The sequence below is a fragment of the Myotis yumanensis genome, unplaced genomic scaffold, assembly GCF_028538775.1.
Source record: "Myotis yumanensis isolate MYYU_CA2020_CCGP unplaced genomic scaffold, mMyoYum1.0.hap1 SCAF_1, whole genome shotgun sequence".
Classification (NCBI taxonomy): Eukaryota; Metazoa; Chordata; class Mammalia; order Chiroptera; family Vespertilionidae; genus Myotis; species Myotis yumanensis.
In genome coordinates, this window is record NW_027223752.1 from 165,356,622 (window position 1) to 165,379,435 (window position 22,814).

A 22,814-nucleotide genomic window follows, 5' to 3' on the forward strand; every position below is an offset into this window, starting at 1 on the left:
CCTGATCTGCAGATGTGCAAGCTGAGTCTTACAGGACCCAGGTAATTTTTTTTCAAGGTTATAGTTAATAACAACTAGAATCCATTAACCATACACATGGCCGCCTATATGACATGAGAATAGTGTATTGTATCTGATGCCATTTCTGAATGTCAGACACCTTGACAATATTTTAAAATTTCATTTAGATCTGAATTGAGAGAGTCAAACTCAATGTTTGGAGTCAACATATAACAAAAGACCTGAGTCCCCTACAGACCAGTACACATTCCAGATTATTTTGCATTATGTTAATTTTACTCCACCTATCAAGTCATTTGCCCAGCCTCCTTCCAATTTCATCCCTAAATATTCTTACACAGGAAGACTTCTTGGCCCACTTTCCTTGCAATCACAGGGATTGAATTAAGATTCTGCATATTCACTTATCACTTAGCATTTCTCTGATCTCAATATCACAATGATCTTGTCATTCTGACTCTGGTGCAATTTTTTAAAAAGATTTTTTATTGAGCCCTAGCCGGTTTGGCTCAGTGGACAGAGCATTGTCCTGCGGACTGAAGGGTCCCAGGTCCGATTCCGGTGAAGGCCATGTACTTTGGTTGTGGGCTCAATCCCCAGTAGGGGGAGGGCAGGAGGCAGATGATCAATGATTCTTTCTCATCATTGACATTTCTTTTCTTTCTTTTCTTTTCTTTTCTTTTTTTGTTAATACTCACCTGAGGATATTTTTTGCATTAATTTTTAAGGAGAGTGGAAGAGAGAGGGAAAGACAGAGAGAAACATCGATGTGAAAGAAACACATCGATTGGTTGCCTCCTGCACACGCCCTGACCAGGGCCAGGGCTGGGGAGGAGACTGCAACCAAGGTATGTGCCCTTGACCAGAATAAAAACCTGGACCCTTTGGTCCACAGGCCAAAGCTCTATCCACTGTGCTAAACCAACTAGTGCCTCATCATTTATATTTCTATCTCTCTCTCCCTCTCTTTTCCTCTCTGAAATCAATAAAAATATATTTTTAAAAAAGATTTTGTATTAAATTTGAGAGAGAGAGAGAGAGAGACAGAAGAGAGAGAGAAACATTGATGTGAGAAAGAAACATTAATCAGCTGCACACCTCCTATTGGAGATTGAGCCCGAAACCAGGGCATGTGCACGGACTGGGAATCGAACCAGCAACCTTTTCAGTGCATGGGACAACACCCAACCAACTGAGCCACTCTGTCCAGGGCTCTGGTGCAATTTTTGGACCCATCTGTCCAAGCCTTACTAGTATTACAGAATAAAACACAAGTGATTATTTAATATAAATTATTAGTTTTAAAACAAATTTCTAGAAAATGACCCTATAATCCCTCATCCCTAGTATAAAATGATTTTTATATAACTTTTTAGTCTTTTGTCATATTTGTATTTAACAAAGTTATCATATTTAACATTATAGTGTATCTACAATTGTGTCTTTTCTTCCCTGTAACATGCTGAATCATGTTTATAACCATATTTTACTTATTATGCCTGTATGGTTGAATATTCAGGATGATAGAATACTTTTACTACTACAAATTATCAAACAGGTTCATTCATATAACATTACCAATATTTTAGGTGTTTCACCTAGGTTAAGTTCTCAGAAGTGAGATTACTGTGTCAAATAATTTAAACATTTTTAAGTGTCTTGATAAACCCTGGCTTAAAAAATAAATTGTGCAGGACACTGTCTTTGTTTTGTTGCACTTGTTTAGATTCTCCAAAACACTCAAGAGCCTTTGTTGAAGGGATGCCATCTGGTTTACAGATTTCTCTAAAGCCAACGCCCAGCTCTGCGTTACTCCAGAAGATCTGCGCGTGTCCAGCAAGCACCACTCACCTTCCGCCCTTCCGCTGCCCTTCTGCCTACTGTTGTGTAGAGGCAGCACCTCCAGGGATGTGATGCCCGAACTCTCCAGAATATTCACTTCTACTGTCAGCCTCCCCACCAGTTGCTGGGGTCGCACACTAATGACGTGCTCATACTTCCCAAGCCGCCTCTGCAAGAGCTCTTCATAACTCAGGAGGAAGACAGCCTTGTCTTTGCTGGGAATGACTACGGAGGCTCTGAATGTTTCAGTCCCCTTCTCCCTGTATGCAAGAGAAAAGGGATGGAGGGTCGGAGAAAGCCAGGTTCCCTCAAGTCACCTTGGGGCACAGGCCAAACTGTAACAGTCCTTACAAACTAAAAGTAAAGATTAGCACAGGGGGTGGGGAAGGAGTAAAGGTTTGTACTAGATGAAGTTTGCAAAGGTCCAAAGGATACTAAAGAGTAGAGAATTCATACACTACTGAACTCTCCTCCGTCTTCCTGAGTCAGACCCAAGGGGCCAAAGGGGAAAGGGGATGCTAATTTCGCCTGGCCGGCATGCTCAGTGGTTGAGCATTGTCCCGTGAACCAGGAGGTCATGGTTTGATTCCCAGTCAGGGTATATGCCTGGGGTTTTGGGTTTGATCCCCAATAGCGGGCATGCAAGAGGCAGACCATCAATGATTCTCATTGATGTTTCTATCTCTTCCTGTCCCTCTCCCTTCCTCTCTCTGAAATCAATTTAAAAAACATATTTTTTAAAAAGATATCTGTGTACGTGTCTTCAAAAAAATAGCTAACTTATAAGGTTTTCACATTTTGGTAAGGTGTGATGGATATGCTTAAGGGAAGGGTAAAAAGTAAAGTATTGCAAAGCATATAAAAATACAAATCATTCTAAATGCTTTCATTACATGGAGTGAGAGTTCTCTGATTCAAGATGGCAGACTGACCGTAACAGGAAGAGTAAGGATCAAACCAAAGTAATAAGGGTGGTAGGGGCAACCATCAGTGGGTATTTCAAATCATTTCTGCAAGACCTGGGGAATTCCGTAGACCAAGAACTCTACAGCTCAGACACTGCAGGAAGGGACTGCAGCAAAGTAGAGAAACACACCATCTGCAGAATCTCAGAGACTCCGGGTTCTCGTTCAACAGGACACCACAAGATGAGAGTGAGAAGGGGGGCCTAGTACAGGGAGGAGAACTCCAAGTTTACATATAAATGAATGAATGACTAAGATGATGGGCTTCCTACACTCCTCTTTCCCAGAGCTGAAAAGAGACAAAAATGGAAAACTTCTCTTGAAAGCTAATCAGAATGAGAAAAAAAAAAAAAAAGACTGATACTTAAACCCATTATTGTAAAATACCAGAATATCAGATAGAGAAACAAATAAAAGGAATGGTATTCAACCACATTAAATGCATTATCAGTAATACTGGATGTTGTGAGGCACTGGAGCAATGTCTTCAAAGTTCATTGGTAAATTATTCTGAATCTTAAATTCCATATACAGTCAACACTTTAATCAAGGTCTCAGAAAGTATGCCTTTCACACACTCATTTCGAGTAAGTAACTAAAGAATACACTTCAGCAAAGTGGAGGTGAAAATCAAGATATTATGGAATACAAGAAGTAATGAAACCAACCCAGGTAAATATAAAAAGGTGTCCCAAGGTCAATGTTATGTGACAAGGAAAATATTATGTGACAGTCTTTCATGGTCTGGAGACACCTATTCTGTCATATTTAACAGCTCAGAAATCAAGATGTGTCTCCCAATTAGTGATGCCTTCCAGTTGCTGTTGACAATGACATGGGTTCACTGTTTGTAGAAACTTGGTCACAACTGTTCACTTACCATTTCAAATGAGTTATGTGTCTTGCTAGATGTTAATTGTGACAAAATTAAATTTTATCTCATCAGAAAAAATCAGGAAAAAAACAGAAATGTGTAGGTGGTGATCCAACTAAACTGTGGCATGATTCTGAACAATTTGTGAGTTATAAGAAAAGGTAATCCTGCCCTGACTGGTTTGGCTCAGTGGATAGAGTGTCGGCCTGCGGACTGAAGGGTCCCAGGTTCGATTCCAGTCAAGGGCATATACCTCGGTTGTGGGCGAATCCCCAGTAGGGGGTGTGCAGGAGGCAGCTGATTGATGTTTCTCTCTCATCAATGTTTCTAGCACTCTATTCCTCTCCCTTCCTCTCTATAAAAAATCAATAAAATATATTTTAAAAAGAAAAGGTAATCCTGATAAAGACCACTTGGGGTGGTGAACACACAATGCTGTGTACAGATGATGTGGTATAGAATTGTGCACCTGAAACCTGTACAATTCTGTGAACCCGTATCACCCCAATAAATTCAATAAAAGTTAAGTTTTAATAAACTGCTGTGGCAAGGGAGATTACATACCAGCAGCATCATGGAATATTTTGCGAAACAAAGGAAGACACAGGGTTATTATAGGATTGGGGGAAGGGTGGAATGTGGGTAAATGAAGCAGTGTTTGGAAGCTCAAAGAAAAGCAGGGCTGTGTGTAAAACATTTAATATCTGCCTGAACTGAGAAGCAAACTCAAGGTTCTTTGTCCTGAGGAGCTACAAAATTAAGATAAATATGGACTTTTGTAGCCGACAACCCCTTATCTGAAACTGTGGACCTTGGTTGCTTTTCATTATCAAAGTGAATCCATGACTCACATGTTCCACTCTCGCTAGCAGGATTTCCAACAGCAAAGTTTCTGACAGTCTATGAATTTAGAGAACAAGCTTTCTCAAAGCTACATCCTTTTATTAATGAACAAAATGCAAGCTTACATGTTCACAATGTTTTATCTAGATACTAAGATCACTTTTCTCCAAACAGGCTGGTAGAGAGGGAAACAGAATCTTAGTATACTAGATGGCTCAACAGTTAATGTTATTTATGTATTATTAAAAGTAGATGCTATTTCTGGGTTTTCGATGTTAAGATTCAGTTTATAGATAAAAAAAAAAATACAAATATTGTGACAGAATAGAATTTAAATGTTAGTAACCCTGACAACGAAAAAGTAAATTATTAGATAAGAAAAGATGGGTGCTGGGAATGAAAACAGAAAGGTAGGGTAAAATGCCGGAGTGGGAATATTATCAGAGATTGTAGGGCTAGTCTAAGATGGCGTAACTGCTAAAATGGATATAAGAAGATGGAATAATAATGTAAAAATTTGGAACACAGAAGTAGAATGGAAGCCTTGTCATTGAAATCCTATGATTTCACAGTATAGATTCAACAAATAATATCTGATATTTATCAAGAAATTTTTAAAAACCAAGACTATCATAATATTTAGAGTTATGGAGATAAAAATAACTACAGAAACAGTAGAAATGGATGTTTTTAGGAAGGGGGAGTGCTAAACCATTCTTATTTTTTTTTACTATAAATCCTTATTTATTATGCTGTTAACCAGGTGTATTATTATTATTATAAGAAAATAAATACTTGAAGGAAGAAAGAGATCAAGATGGCTAAGCAAAAAAGTAGAAAATTTGACATTTGCTAAAGTGAATTTGTAATTCGTTAATTAAACAGCACTTACCCATTATCTTCTGTGGTTTTATTCCTTTCCTCTTTTACCTTATCACCATTTTTCTTTTCTCTCTCTGTAATTTCTCCCTGATACACTGTGTCTCCAATTAGCCTGAAAGTAAGAGACAGCTATGTTAGTAGTTTGCAGTTCCAAGACAAATGCATGGATCTCATAACCATGACAACAGTAGAAAATATTTTTATTTGCCTCTTGGATATGCAAAAACTGCATTCCAAACCAGGGCACTACCCTTGAATCATTCGTTTCATCCTAGGGCAATTTTCAAAGGTACAAATGTTAAGACACAACTCGAGGTGCCTCTATGATTCTTCAGGAAGAAATCAGAAGATCTGCTCAGACAAACTTCCATGATAATCTATCAACGTGAATCTCTAAATTTGAAATTTAGGCCCAGGCCTAAAATTCAAACCCAACACCTCCCCTCTTCTGCATATCTTTACCATCCACTGGGAAAAGAAGAACTATATCTAACATAGCCAAGGTTTCATGCTACCTTGTCATTCAGATCTCAGCTTAAACATTGCCTCTTCTGAGCCATCTCCCTGAATTCCTACTTAAACAAGCCCCTCTCAATTTTGTTTGCCTTCTTTATGGCATTTGCTACTGTCTGAAATGATCTCATGTATTGATTTGTTTACTTATTATTATTATAAAATTTCTAGTGCAGAGCAGCACTCTCTCTTTCATAGATGTGGACAATCACTTTAAAGAGGGCCTGGCCCAGAGTGGGTACTCATTTGTTGGAGGGAAAGAGAGAAAGAAAGAGGAAAAGAAGAGGTCATGGAAAAGAGGAAGAAAGGAAGAGAGAGAGGGAAGGAGAAAGAAGAGAAGGAAGGGGGAGAGAAAGAAGAAGGGAATCAACCCTCTGGCCCATGTATCATCCACCGAGAAATAAATTCTCACAGCTCAAAGGCTGTGGGCCACACATCAGCGCAGGCTCACCCTGTCCAACCTACACAGAAATCTTCATTCCGGGTTCTCTGACTATGTCACCTACATAGTGAAGTTGGTGATGAAAGCTGCGGCAGGAATCTGCATCAGAAACTCAATTTCTTGGTCCTCAGAAGCTCTATTCAGCATTCTGCAGGAGACCGCAGTGAAGGCATAGCGAGAAATAATGGTAGACTTCACCGAGAATTCTGTCATCAAAGGTTTGGTTTTCTGTTGGAATTAAAACACACAGTATTTTCAATGATGTGTGAAACCATGATTCAGCCATTTGGGAAAGAAGTGGTTCTTTTTTTCCATAAGAGAAATAATCTTCAATTTGGGAGAGTTTGGCATGTAACTCTTTACTTCTGTCTTTGCCTTTTCTGACTTTACCACTTTTTACTCCCCCCACGTGTAAGACAACCATGGTTGAATAACCAGTTTATGACATAGGAACAAATCTTCTGGCCTAACTTTAACAAATGCACACAGTTAATATTTCCAACTTAACTGACACTATGCAATACTTAAGTTCTTTAAAGAGTTATTGGAATTTTAGAAGTAAAGTATATGAAGTATATAATATTTTTCTGTTATAAATATTTAGGTCACATTTATAGAATCACCAAATTGATCAAAAATCAAAGCATGCCTAAAAGAAGTTCTCATTTTTTCAAATTAATTTCAATACCCACTTAGAGACACTATAATCCTGGCTTTCCCATTTGGAGTACAATCACATTATTGTAAAATGGGAGTCAATACTGAGCTCCAGAAAGTACTGGGGGATTTAGAACCCCAAAAAGGGAAAGTTTATGCTAATTAAATTTATCCTAAAAGACTCTGATAAGGGCTGTCCCTTCTCCTTTAAGAAAAAGTTTGTTGATCCCTAGTCTATACTATTTGAACAGATAAGGCCCTGATATCCATCATTATACATTGGTGTGTTTTAGGAAGAGATCTCAAATTATATAGTTCATAGACTTTTTTATTTGACTTGCACAATCTTTAAAAGTTTTGGTGACAACATTTAAAAATTAGGAAAGGTCACATAGAAATCCATAATGCCCATTTTTCTTGAGACACAAAGTGGGACCACTCTAGCTATGCATCCTGCATGATCAGGAGCTGCTGGCTCTACTGTTGGCTGCTTCTTTAGATCAGATCCATACATACCCCATACTCCCAGCTACTCAGGCCCTTCCAATCCCAATTGTCTCATTGACACTGAGGCTGACACCGAGTAGCCATTTTCACTGTGTTTTTACTAGAATTTTCCTTATTCCCAGCCCATTTCCCCCATTGATGTCCTCTGTTCTACTAGATAAAAAGTGCCCACAATTGCACACTGTATTTAAAGCAGCACTTTTCACAACAGCTAAAATGTGGAAACAACCCAAGTGTCCACTGATGGATGAATAGACAAACAAGATGTAGCATATGCAGACAATGACATGCCATTCAGCCTTTAGAAGGAAAAAAATTCTGACACATGTTACAACACAAATGAACCATGAGAACATTAGGCTAAGTGAAATAAATCAGACATAAAAGGACAAATGCTTTATGGGTTTTTGCAAGATGAAAAGAGTTACGAAGATTGAAGGTGGTGATGGTTGCATGACAGTGTGAATGTACGTAATACCACTGAACTGTACACTTTAAAGTGTTAAGGTAAATTTTGTGTTATGAGTATTTTACTATAATTTTAAAAAAAGAAAGAAAAAATCATCTTTTTAAAAAGACACAGATTCTTTGTTTTTTGTGCCATTGAGAGCTGGAGTTTTATTCACTTCCCTGTGAATCCTGGCCTTAGTGACTGGCCTCACCTAGAGAACTCACTGGAAGTGATGCCCTGGGACTAAGAGGCCAGGTCACAGGAAACTTCACCAACTCCATCCAGGTCTCTCAGAACATGCTCTTTGGAGGCTCTGAGTTACCAAATTAGACTGAGACTGTCATACCGTCAGGCCGTGTGTAGGCTCTGCAGTCGCTGTGGCAGTGGAGCCCAGCTACAGCCATTCCTGCCCAGAGCCCAGCACATGAGCCAAGCTGTAATGAAGCCTCCAGATCAGCCCATCTGCCAGCTGAGTAGCACTGGGCGAGCTCCATCCACATCATGTGGCCAGAAGACTCGCTCAGCGGAGCCCTGCCCAAACCCTGCCCCACAAATGGTGCAATAATGGTTCTGGCTTTAAAGCCACTGAGTTTGGGGAAGATTTCTATACAGCATAAAACTGGAATTCCTGCCTCATCTCTTTAAACATTTCAGGGTTTGCAACACTACTGTAGGGTGGCTTGCGCTTGAGTGAGAGTTAGTCATTTTGCCACTTATTCTTAACTTTATGCTATTTCTGATCTCTACGTGTTTTATTTGTTTGGTTTTGTGGACTAGACTTCTGCATATTAGAAATACCCTTGAAATCCTACCAGAAGAAGTTACAGTATAAATTATAAAGACAAATATAAAGAATAAAATTCTCAAGTTCAATCCTCTTACTTTACCAATGTGACCAAAGGCCACACAGGTAGGAGGTGATAAACCTAGCCCAGGAACCTTGAGTCTCTGACTTCCAAACCTGCCTCTTTCATCAAGCATTCATGGAGGAGCCTGACTGTTCTAAGCTTTCCACAGAGATCATTGTTAGATGGCCAGTAAAATACAGACCTCCAGAAACACGCCAAGTATAACTCAGTCTTTGCTGCCAATTCAAAAGTTAACCTGTGAACCTCAGTGATCATCCATTAAATTGTCCACATTCAAGACACAGACATTAAGCTGAACCTGTTCTGCACTGTGGTCATATTCTGACATTTTCCAAAAAGTCTTGTCAACCTATCATTTAACTCTTTTACATAAAAGTACAGTACTATTGGGGAAAATCCTTTTAAGTTCATAGCTTAGATAAAAGTATATACTCTAGCCCTGACTGGTTTGGCTCAGCGGATAAAGCATCGGCCTGCGGACTGAAGGGTCCCAGGTTCGATTCCGGTCAAGGGCATGTACCTGGGTTGTGGGCACATCCCCAATAGGGGGTGTGCAAGAGGCAGCTGAATCGATGTTTCTCTCTCATCGATGTTTCTAACTCTGTATCCTTCTCCCTCTCCCTTCCTCAGTGTAAAAAATCAATAAAATATATTTTTTTTAAAGTATATACTCTAGCTGCATAGAATTCCAACTAATTTAGCCTTCAGTAGATAGTCTTTGCCCATACTATTTTTAAAATGATTAAAAACCATCTTCATAACCAAATGAACACAGACACTATGGGGGTGAGGGCATGTGCTGGGGGTGGGAGTGGCCAGAGAGAGGTCAATGGGGAAAAAGGGGAGACATATGTAATACTATATGTAATACTAAACAATAAATTATTGAATTTTTAAAAATCGTCTTCGCTTGGTACATCTGTGACTATTTTGATGTCATGTTGATTTGTTATTATTTATAAGATAATTATCAATTAAAATTTCATTGAACTTTAAATGTGAAAATTAGAAACGCCTGACAAAAGACTAAGTTTACCTATACTATGGCATCTTCTTTTGCCTTAAATTAAGATTATGGATACAGCAGAATTTTCCACAATATTACATCAAGAATAGGAGTCATATTTATGGATCCAAAAGACAGGCTGAGGAAAGTTTTAAGAAACTATTTTAGTTTTATTGCTTCTGCCCAGTTAGTTTTCCCATAGGAGCCTCTGCTGTTACTTTTGAGTCATAGCCCTTGCCTTTCTGTTATAGCACTCTCAGTTGATCCCCACTTTCCTCAAGCTACCCATCCCTTATTCTTATCCCCACTAGATTGTAAACACGTGGAAAACAGGGACTTACTCTTTTTTTTTTCACTCACAGCTCTCAGTATAGAGTAAAAATAAAAAGCATTTATGGAATTTAATTGGATTTTCTGAATCTTGAACAATTAAAGAAAAATACATACCCCGAGAAAAGGAAATGCTAATAAACTAATATGTATTAAACACTCAATAGACTAAATTCTATGAATGATGGGGAAGAAATATTACAGATGGCTCCTTCTCTCAAGCACTACAATTACATTAGGAAGAAAGTGCAACATAGAAAGGTATAGGGATATTTTTTTAACTTATTGGCTATAAGTCCTTACAGTTTTCAGAAGAAAGAGAAATCAGTGGAGTATGTAGAAGAAAGAAAGGGTTTTAAAACAGACATAGAATTTATATGTGGTGAAAGAAAACAAAAAGAACATTCTAGAAACACAAAATTCATGGAAGTAGAACTGAACCACATTACACTTTGTTTCTAGAACAAAGAACAGCACAGTTTAATTAGAAAGAAGGGTACATTGTGAGAAGAATATTGGACAGGTATGTCAAATCATAAGGAAATGGACAACCCCAACAGCTAAGTACAAAACTTGGAATGGCTGAGGTTCATGAAAGTGTGTCATAAAAAGAAAGCTATAAAACTATCGCTTCAATTTTTCCCAGTACACAGTTCTTAAAAATCTAACAAGCTTTCCATTTTTATATTTAACTCATTTTGCTTGGAGATGTCAACTGGAAAATAGGGGGTAAAAATCAAGTCTTCCTGTGACATAATAATTTCTTCATTATTTTTCTACAAAAGCTAAACAGATGGAAAAGCAGTCTGAGGCAGGGAGTGTCTTAATTAGCTTCTCAAGGGAGCAAACGTTTCTGTGTGACTCATGTGAATCACTTAAAAATCAAGCCACCCAGAGGATGTCCTGAATTACCCAAGATGCCATCTGAAAATGTAACTGAGGAGTGTTTGTGACAATATTTGCCAGAAGTCAGGCCTCTTCCCAGAAGATTAACCTCTTGTTATTTTATTCTGGTCTCACAGTTCTTTAATGATCATTAGGAGAATTAATTTTGGAGGTGGAAGAGAACCTTAGAAATCATCTAACTGGGCTCCCCCTCACTGTATAAAGGAAAAGTCTGAGGCTTGGCAGGTGCCTAAGAAAAACAACAGAGCCCATGTTATTACATGAAGCAGAAGCCCTCCAGATGAAGCACCTCCCTAACAAGGTACCTGCATGTATTACCTTGGAGAACTAGTTTACCCTCCTGTAGACAGACGGTAACATCAGTCCTGGATTGCCTACCTATGCTAATAATTCTACATAGCAATATGTCATGTTCAGAAGAGGAGAAAGACAAAATGCAATTATCATCTTAATGTAGGAGAAAAACCTACTCTATACAACTCATACAAGGATAAAACATGGTGGTTAAAGTTGCGAGTAGGGAGCCAGACACTTGTATAATGAACCCAGCATCGTACTGCCTGCTGTATTAACTAACTATACTTTCTGTTTTTTTATATTCTTGAAACTCTGGCATTTGGGGCCTTGATCCCAGAGCTAGCCAATTCCTAGAGGTAACAAACAACTCCCCTGTGAGCGCACCTTTGATATACAACCAATCAGTCCACAGTCCATGCTCCCAAACACCTCATTTATCAAACTCTCACACACTCAGCCAATATTCATCTGCCCTAAAACACCCCCGATGACTAAGGATCACCTCAATAGCCCAGAGCCTGCCAAAATTATTCAAACTATCCAATCCTAAGCTTACTCCCCAATTCCTTCCTGCAAAAAAACAATAAAGGCTCAGAGCCATGCTCTCCCTCTGCCCCTTCTGCCTCCTGATTGATCCTGGCTTCCCCGTGTGGCCCTGCATGGTGTGCTATGCTCCTGTTCCTACAAATCTGTGAATATAAACTTACTTCATGATGATCATTTCTGGGTTTACCTTTCTCACCACAATTGCTTAAAACAAATTCACTCTACAAATTTTTGAATACCCACTATGATGGAGATGCTAGACATGGCCCTTCCCACTGGTAAGTTAAATGATGACAGTGAATTGTTTTAGGGAAACCAGGCCAGTATCTGTTAAGCACCATGGAGACTTCGGCACAAAGACACCCCCTGCTTTTTAAACTATAAACATTTTTTGTGTTTGTGATGTCAAAGAGCTTCACAAAAAGGGTATCTAATTAATTCAGGATAAATCATGCAAATCCCTGTGGTCCATGAGCTGGCAGTGATAATGAGTACCAGGTGTACTAATTCAGATTAGTGTGGTATGGCTGAGTACAAAATATAAGGAGAGTCATTGGATACACAGGCTACAGAGTCAAGCAGGAGCCAGATCACACAGGGCTTCACATGTTTTTAGAGTTAATCCTACAGGTGATGAGGAATCATTGAAGACATTTGTAAAAGAAAGTTTGCTGGAAAGATCATTCTGGTACCAATTGAATGGGCAAATAAGGTTCATGTTAAAAAATTGTAATACATGGAAAAGAAAAACTTTAAAAATTCCTAGAGATTTCAAGTCCTAGCTGGTTTGGCTCAGTAGATTGAGCATCGGCCTGTGGACTGAAGCGTTCTGGGTTCAATTCCAATCCTGGTCAAGGGCACGTACCAAAGTTGCAGGCTTGATCCCTAGCCCTGGTCAGGGTGCATGCAGGAAGCAACCAACTGATGAGTTTCTCTCACATTGATGTTTCTGTCAGTCTCTCCCTCTCTCTCCCACTCTCTCTAAAAATCAATGGGAAAAATATCCTTGGGTAAGGATTAACAGCGACAAGAAAAAAAATTCCTAGATATTTCTAAAAAAAATCAGGGCAATTACATAAAGTCTCAGTCTTGGGGTTAAGAAAATTTTTATAACCAATAATGAAAACTCAAAGGCTATAAGGAAAAGATAAACTTATTTGCTACTTAGAAACTTAAAATTTTCAAATGACCAATATGCCATAAACATAGTTAATAGACAAATGACAAATTTAGGAGAGAATTATTCCAACTTAAAAGACAGAGTATGTATAACAAACAAATATCTGAAATACTGACAATGAGGGGATAAAAATATACAAGAGAAAAATGAGTAAAGGAGCTGAAAATAATCAATTTACAGAAGAACTACTCTGAATGGACAAGAATGGACAGGAAAAACATCATAAGTAGTTAGGAAAATGCAAGGTAAAAGAACAATGAAAGAGACCAGCAAATAAAAAAGGGTAATTCTATCTATTGTTGGTGGAAATGCACATATTCATTATTGCTGACAGAAATGAAGTTAATACAGATAGTATGAAGAGTAACAACACTCAAAAAGTGGTCTGAAAACATCTATCATAATTAAAAATGTATATGCACTTTGATCCAGCAATACTTCTACTGAAAATCTAGGCCATTATATTAAAATCAACCACATAACAGAATAAACAGAAAGTTTTTTGCAGCAGTATTTACAGAAGGGGAAAAAATCTGGAAACAAATTGAAAATTCATCAATAGAGTGCTTAATAAATTATGGTGTGCCAACAACAAGGAGTAATTCCCACCACCTAAAAGAATGGCCAGAGGTAGTCCAGGTAAGGTATTGTTGACTGAAAGTAATAATCAATAGAAAAATACATACAATTGAGAAGGCAGCTTGGTGTATTAGTTAAGAGCATGGACTCAGAAACCAGACTGTTAGGACTCAAATTCTGGTTCTTTCCCGTTTTACTAATTGTGCAGTTTAGAGCAAGTTACCCAATCTCTCTTTTTCTCATCTGTAAAATGCCTCAAAAAATTGTGGCAAGAGTGTTTGAACTATGACACATGAAGCACTTGAAACAATGCCTGGCACATAGTAAGTACTCAGTACACATTAGCTGTCATTATAGGAACTCACTTGAAAGTAGTCATCAGAAACCTCATGGATGCAAATGAGTGTAAGGTCCCCCCATCCTCCTCTGTTCTGGTCTTTGTCATCTTCCCCATTACTAGTACACTTACAATTTACTTGATTATTTTATCTCTGACCCCCTTTAGAATTCAAGTTCTATGACAGACAAGGTCTTTGGTCTGACTTGTTCACTGCTGTATACCCAATGCCTAGAACAGTGTGGGGCAAATAGGAAGCATTCAAAAAATTATTTGTTGAGTGAATGCCTGAGTTCCAATCTGTTAGCCTCCTACATGCATTGAGAGCCTTGCCCAACTCATATCACATGAAGCTTTACTCTAAAAATGTGAATTCTCCATTTGATTTAGCTGTTTATCTCACAAGAAAGCCTTTATTTTTGTGTAAGAATGTCATAAAAAAGTAAAGGTGAATTTAGGTGTTTGTGTTTTTCAGTAGGCCTTTAAAACATCATACTTTTTTTGTTCATCAGTTTATGTTGTTCATTATATTCCATAAATGAGTGAGATCATGTGATATTTATCATTCTGTGACAGATCCAGAGACAGAGAAACATCGATCGGACAGTCAAACCTCAGAGGGAAGGTAGGGGAGGGTGGGGGTAAGGGGGAGAGATCAACCAAAGAACTTATATGCTAGCATATAGGCCTAACCAATGGACACAGACAACAGGGGGGTGAGGGCATGAGTGGGGGGGAGGGTAATGTGGGGATAAGGACACATATGTAATAACTTAATCAATAAAGAAATTAAAAATAAACATAAAAACAAAACAAAAAAGTCATACCTTGTCCTTATAATTCTACTGAAATAATCAGGTGTCTTACCAAAAAGAAAATTCCACTTAAATAAAATCTTATAAAAGCTGCACTGTTTCATGTTAGAATCCTTCTACAAGCAACTTTATAAGCTTTGGAGGAGCTATAAGCAAAGTTAGTGCCTGGTTCAAAATACACAGTTAGTGAGGGGACAGATGTAAGATGCACCATGAACATACATACCAGCCTTTGCAACAGCCGGAGTTGCCTCGGGACCCTGAGTCCAACCTATAAAGAGAAGAGTCATGAAATGTAATTGTGAGGTCATTCTTAAAGAAGTTAGTTACATGAGGAGGTTAAAATCAATTGAACTTCACAAAAAGGGCTATCTATCCTGAAAAGAGGTTTTGATCTTTAATCAGAAAGCTTCGAGACCAGAACTCGAATTCATCCCTCCCAGGCCTGGTTGACTGCTGAACCCATGATGGCATATTAGCTCACTTTCTGAGTGACCTTAATCCGTTAGAGGAGTATGGATGGAATGACAAGACCAGAAAGTTCATCTGTATTACTTCACTTAATTTGGGCTTGAAAATAAGCTCATTGTTATTGTATCCATTACAGTAAGTAAGTACATTCGGCCTTACTCAAATATTCAAATCAAAACTCTAGGAAACTCTGGAAGCAAAACTGAACTGAACGTGAATTTTCTTATTTTGTTTTTTCCTGATGATTTGCTATACTTTCCCACATGAAGAGGAGGAGCACGAGAAGATGATAAGATCCTCAATTTCAAAAATCATACTAATGAACCAGCCACTCTGGACTAATTTAAAAATCCTAGCTGGTTGTGGAACTCTACTCGTGGCAAATCACTGTTTAAATAACTGAAGTGTAAACTATTATTGCTGTGAGTATGAATCGTCCTTTCTGGAGGAAGTTGCCAATGTAGATCAAAACTTGAAAAATATGCCTCAGTTTTATGTGTATCTTTTTTTTAACAGCTTTATGAGGTATAATTTAAAGTACACAATTCAATGTTGTTAGTATATTTGTAGAGTTGGACAATGATCAATTTAGAAGATTTTTGTTATCCCAAAAGAAACCCTGTACCCCTCAACTGTCAACTCCCAGCCCCTGCACTTCTGCCTGGTCCTAGGCAACCACCAATCGACTTTGTCCCTGTGGATGGGCTCTTCTGCACATTTCATATAAGTGGAATCATACACTAGGCGGTCTGTTATGACTAGCTTTTTTCATTTAGCATAATCTTTTCAAGATTGTTCCATGTTGTAGCATGTATTAGTGCTTCATTCTTCTCTGTGTCTGAATATATCCAGGCTATGAATATGCCACATTTTGTTTATCCACTTATCAGCTGATAAACTTTAGATTATTTCCACTTTGGGGCTATTATATGGAACTTGCATGAAAATTCACACGCAAATTTTGACGTTGGATATATGTTTTTATTTCCCTCAGATAGTTACCTGGGAATGGAATTCTTGGGTAGTGTAGTAAACTTAACTTTTAAGAAATTGCCAAACTGTTTTCGCAGTGGCTGTAACATTTTACATTCCCCCCATATGAATGTACAAGAAAGTTCTTTGGAACTTTTCAAACAATTGTTAATAATTAGAAATAGCCTAAACTATCCTTAGAAAGTGGTTTGGTTAAATATTTTGTGATACACAGATTAGTTAGAATACAGCTATTAAAAATAATGATGGGGATCTATATTTATTGACATCAATAAATATTCCTTTTACTGGACTTCAGTTCTGTTCAACAAATAATTCTCTAGCTCTCTGCCAGATGTACTGCATTTGCTGGTCCCCTTGTGGCATGGCAGGGTCATGTGAGTGGTTCTGGCCAATAAAGTATGAATATAAGCAACACTTGTCACTTCTGGGCCAAGTGTTCAACTCCAGATGTATGATACTGCAGAAATGTCTTTTCTTTGTGGCACAGTAATTAGCAGCATTTGAGATGGTAGCTGCTGGTCAAGTCCAAGTTCCTGAGTGAGCACAACGTGTATATCTCCTCCCCTGCCAGCCCAAGTTGGACAAGTTGTATAAGAGAAATAAACATTTGAAACATTGAGATTTGGGTGTTGTTACCACAAGTATAGCCTAGCCGATCCTGATGGATATATTAGTGATACATGTCTATGAGATTAAATCAAGTGACAAAACACAGTATCTAAAATGACCTCATTGTTGTAAGTATAAGTGTTTGTATGTGTAGAATGTGAACCAAAATGCTAATGGTGTTACCTTTGGGTGGTTGAGTTCCTTTCCTTTAAACTTTTCTGTGTTACTTCAGTTTTTGACAAATTAGCCATTATTAATTCCAATAAAAGAAATCACAAAAAGATATTTCCATTTGTAAACTAAAAGTTTAACAGAAACTGTTTTAATCCCCATCCTCTCCCTAATTCCCCTCCCCCAAAAAATACCATTGTAAATTACCATTATAATTGGAATTCAAAGAAATAATATAGGACTTAGATTGACATCTGCCCTGACTCCAAATGAGAACCCAACACTTACTAGGAGGATACTGGTTTCTATTTCTGAGATGAGGTGGGCTATGTGAGACTGTTTAAGGCAAGCCACAATGAGCATCCTGGGCAAGGTCTTTTTCAGTTCTGCAGATTCATCTCCGGCCTTCCCATCCTAAAATTGTGGAATTGTCGGGGGACCACTTAACAGAACTATGATCCGAAGGAAAGCCCGGCCTCTCTCAGGTATTATGTTCTCTGATTGATCTAAAGTATTTTCTTTGAAGTTCCCTCCTTTGTAAAATAAGTTTTTTAAGAAAATAAACAAGCTTTAAGGAGAACAAGAGAAGTTGGTTTTTCATTTTTGAGATGACTATCTGACGTCTCAGGGGGTCATTATGGCTTCACTTCAGTCCAAGTTTAAACTCAGATTGAACCAGAACCAAAGCTTCCCGGCATACGCAGTTTCCTGGTGCCAGCCAGCACCGAAGTGGAAATAACACCAACGTAGTCATCATTGTTTTCAGTTAAGCATTCCTGATCCCTTTTATTGCATTAGAAGAATCTTGGAGTGGGGCTTAAGGACAGATAAGTGACTCCAGCTTAATGTGAGGGACTGTTATGCATAGTAATCCTAGAGCTTCCCACCAACCTGCCTGAGACCCCAAATCATAGACTTAAGAGTTGGCCCAAATAACATTTTTTGGTCTTCCTAAGCTGAACTTATCTGTCCAGCATTAGAATAGAAGATGTCCAGGCCACAACGTTTATTAAGAAATATAAGCTGTGCCCAGCCAGTGTGGTTCAGTTGGTTTTGCATTGTCCCTTGCACCAAGAGGTTGCCCATTCCATTCCTGGTCAGGCCACATGCTTGGGTTGCAGGCTTGATCCCCAGTAGTGGGTGTGCAGGAGGCAGCCGATCGAGCGTGGATATTTCTATCATTCTTTCCCTCTCCCTTCCTCTCTTTAAAAAAAAAAAAAAAGAAATGAAAAGAGAATGTACTATGTTCTTGAGTGACCATGAGAGACTTTGTGATGAAGGTGTGGCTACAACTAGTTGTGTAGGATGTCTGTTGATGTGGGATGAAAGGGAAGGAAGAATTTAAGAGAATCGGGTTCAATACAGGAACTATGTGAAAAATGGTCAGTTTCAAAGATCTGCCACTGCCTCTTCAACTCATAGGAACCAAGTAGCATTCACTACCAGGAGGTAGAAGGGGGTTTGAAGATTTCCTTTACACAAGGAATGTAAATATAGAGTTTACAATCTCCCCCATCTAGCCCATCATTAGTTAGGCTAACCATAGGTCAAAAATAGCAGGCACTGCTTAAATGTTTATAAGTTGGTTAACAGAGATTTATTTTTTCCCCAGGATCCATCACAGTGTTGGATCACGAATGGAAGAGACGAGAAATATCCTGAAAAGTCCATAAATGGGAAGGAGCAGGGGAAGAGAGGAGAGCAGTGAAGCCTAATTCTACCCATGGTGAAAGAGACTCTGAAAACACAGAGCATGTACATTGCCTTTCAGTGTGGATGCTCTAAAGACCCAGATTGACGGAGACATCAAGGCAGGATTCTCGCCCTCTACCTTCCTGTCACTGGGTCTGCGACACTAGGTACCATACAGAGCCAAGAGACGCTGCACTTGGCTCAGCCACACACCATTAAGTGACTGGTCATGCGTTCCTAGAAGATTCTGTACTAAGAAGTCAGTCGAATTCGGCCCCTACCAGTCGGCCCCAACTTCTGAGGGCATTCAAAAGTCCTGAAACCAAGACCCAGGAACCCAGGAGTTGGTTGCCTCAGAGATGTGTTACAGGATCTGTCACAAAACCAAAAACTTCAGGTTGGAAAGGCACTGGAGGTGCCATCTACCACCTGGGCTGAGGACAGTTAGCCTGAGAAGACCCCCAGGTGGGTAATTCTATAGCACTTACACAAAAGTTTTCTTCCTTTGGAGTAATGTTGCTGCAGGTTGTTTAGCTATCAAGCATTTGCAATTTGGGGTGCCTAAGATCTCAGTAATGGAAGAACAAACTTCATTTGGGGCTAAAATTCCAACAATTTCCAGGCAACTTAAAAAAAAATCAATTAACCTTAGGCAAGTTGCTGGGTTTTTTGTGGTTTTTGTTGTTGTTGTTGTTGTTTTTGACTGTGAAAAACAAGGGACATGGACCTAGCTTGTAGGAAAATGAGAAGGTTCAAGACCCCCTGTCCTTCCTCAGAGAGCTCAAGTCTCCATCCCTTGGTCCCATCTTTTTAAATAGACTCTGCTGTTCCTTAGATACAAAAGTTTGCTGGACGCGGCTTGCGTGGCTCAGTGGTTGAGCGTCAACCTATGAACCAGGAGGTCATGGTTCAATTCCCGGTCAGGGCACATGCCTGAGTTGCAGGCTCAATCCCAGGAGGCAGCCGATAAATGAGTCTCTCTCATCATTGATGTTTCCATCTCTCTCTCCCTCTCCCTTCCTCTCTGAAATCAATACAAATATGTGTATATATATATATACACATATATATATATATATATACACATATATATATATATATAATATATATATATATATTAAAGGTTTCCTGGATCCTCCCACTGTAAGCAAGACTGCTTAGTGGTTTTAGTGGTTGAGGTCTAGGCTCTGGGAAGAGGGCTAGTCAGGAACAAGAAGTCACTACAAGTCATTACCTGATTCTCAGGACCCCCTGACCGCCCCCCCCCCCCCCCCCCCCACACACACACACACTTCCACCCTCCTCAGAGAAACAAGATATGCTGGTTTGGTAGTGAGTAGATCTCTGGAATCTGTCCCACAATATCCTCCTTCCCCATTCAACTCTACACCTTATTACAACAATCCCATACATGCACATAAAGAAGACATTACTGAGTGGTCTGGAGTTCACACAATCTTCTACTGACTTAATTTTCAAAGAGTTTTAAAAAACAAAAAGAAAAAAAAACAGTTGTCTGGTTTTCTGTGTTTTCCCAAATGCAAAGAGGTTTGGTCCTGAGTGAAAGATAATGAAAAATTAAAACTCCAGAAATTCTTAATTCAGGGAATTAGAAATGTTTCACCCCAATCAATATGGTCCCACAAGCATATAATAAACACTATCTATTTGCCAACAACTGACTACAAATAAAAATTGCATTGAAACAAGTTACAGTAGGTTGTAAATATGAAAGTGGCTTGCTTTTTGGGGGAGTCACTGAGAGCTGCCTTTGGTATCAGCACACCTATGTTCTGCTCCTGGCTGTGCACACGGGAACTTGGGATGTCACTCCTCTGGCTGGATTTCCATGCTTCCCCTGGTTAAGTAGCACACTGACACTCTCCTTGGGGGAGACAGGAGCCTTAACCAGGCTGTAGATAAATACTAAAAACAGTGACTATGACTAAAGGCAAGTGCTTTGCCTGAATTCATTCATTTAATCCTCACAACAATCATAAGAGCAGAAGTAGGTTTACTATTTATATTTAATATTTTATTTAGAAGCTCATAAAACGTAATAAGTTTCAGGACCCCTCACTGGCACAGTCCCTCATCAGTAGGTGATACTTGTGGTGTTTGTCAGCTTGTCAGTTGTATCATTTGCTATGATTTACTTATCATCCTAAATAAATGTTCACTTTAGCACCTAATTTGTAGTCATACATTGATATTCTTTAAGAGGGCCCTGCAAATTGTGTAAACTTTACTCCTCTCTCAAAACCTATATCTACTCTTATCTATGGGTAAAAACTATTAACAACTTTGGCTTGCAGATGTTGAAACTGAGACTCAGAGTGGTTAAGTTTCTTGCCCAAGAACACACAGCCAGTTAGTGGTGGAATACAGATTTGAACAGAGGCAGTCTGGCTCCACTTGGAATGCTCTTTAACCATATATTTAATTGCTTTTTATTATTTTTACATAGAACTCCTAGCAAAGTTTTTGGGACAGTATGGACCTTTAATAATTAATGATTATTATTTTATAAATTAAAAACTGCTTTTGTAATAACAGGAATGTAGTGTTATCCTTATTTAAAAAAACTATAGCAATTTGAAACTTACAAAATGGGTAAATTTGGAGCAGGCTGATTTTAGACAAGAGACTTCTATTTTAATATTAATTTCTGAAGGAGTCTGAAAGCAGCATTATTCTAAGTGTGGTCCACAGATCACCAGCATCAGGATCATCTGGGCCCCACGCAAAACCTAAGGGATCTAAACTGATGGGAGTAGAGGTCTCAGAAATGTGAATAGAGTGTCTTTTTGCACACCAAAGTTTGAAAAACACTGCTCACAGTAGTCCTACTATGGGTGATATTCTTCACAGATGAGGTGGAGGGAAAGTGAGAAAGGAATCTGAATCCAAAGTGTTACTAGTAATATCTCCAAGTAAAGGTAAACGACAAATAAGAGAACTTCTTGGAGTGGGGTTTAAGGACAGCTAAGTGACTCCAGCTTAATGTAAAGCACGGCTATGTTAGCCTGCTTGTAGAATGTGGCTGGCCTGGCTCATTGGTTGAGCGTCACCAATTTGTAACAGGCTGATTTTATACAAAAGACTTCTTTTTTTAATACTAATTTCTGAAAGAGTCTGAAAGCAGCATTATTCTAAGTGTGGTCCACAGATCACCAGCATTCAGTTACATAAGACAAATTAAATTTACATATAATTTTGAAGACCATAATTCTGAGAATAGAGCACAAACTACATTTTTAGGTACTGTTCTCAGTTTTAAGTATACTATTATTTCTATCAACTTTCAAAATCCTTCTTATTAAGTCATTTCATCATCCACATTCTAGAGATGGGGCAATCAAAGCTCAGATATTACCACTCAGAAAGTCTGATTCTGGAGCCCGTGCTCTTAAATCCTATATAACAATAAATAAATAACCAATAAATATTTTAGAAGAGTAGTGATAGAGAGGTAAAATTGCTAATTTTCACAGGACCCTATATCTTGGTGTGTGTTTTCTGAGTCATTATCAAGATGAATGAATAGGACCATGGCTTGAGGACAGCATGAAATCACTAAAGCGGGCCAAACCCATGTTATTTTACGAGGGAGAGTTTAGAGTGGTAAAAGCCTACTTGGACTTGCAGATGTTAGAGCTTTAATCCCTCCTCCTAGTTCATAAACAGAAGCTTTGTTTCAGTTCTTCCCACACTCTCCTTCCTCCATCCTCCCAGAAAACATTTTAAGATCTTTACCCCAAATTCCTTTCCTCAGCACTTCAGCTGCCCAAGCCTACCAGCCAGCGCCAACATTAAGTTCTGACATTGTTCCAAGCGCTTTAAGTCTGTCAGCTATTCAATCCTTACCACCCTATTCTTCCCTACATTTTACAGAATTGGAAATTGAGGCCTCAAGTAAGGTGCCTAGGGTCCCAGAGCTGGTAAGTGACAGGATCAGGAATCAAATCCAAGCAGCCTGGAACCAAGCCCACTCCCTTAACCACTTACTAAAA

General features: G+C 38.8%; 1 protein-coding gene across 1 annotated transcript in view; it reads right to left on the bottom strand.

The window, feature by feature from the left end:
- Nucleotides 1-22,814, bottom strand: part of ITIH5 (inter-alpha-trypsin inhibitor heavy chain 5) — an 83,295-nt gene that overhangs the window by 59,077 nt on the left and 1,404 nt on the right. The window contains exons 2-5 of the mRNA XM_070391606.1: nt 15,089-15,133; nt 6,447-6,610; nt 5,438-5,539; nt 1,873-2,123 (exon numbers count right to left, since the gene is read on the bottom strand). Coding sequence (XP_070247707.1) covers nt 1,873-2,123; nt 5,438-5,539; nt 6,447-6,610; nt 15,089-15,133 — 562 coding nt within the window. The remainder of the gene's footprint in view (nt 1-1,872; nt 2,124-5,437; nt 5,540-6,446; nt 6,611-15,088; nt 15,134-22,814) is intronic.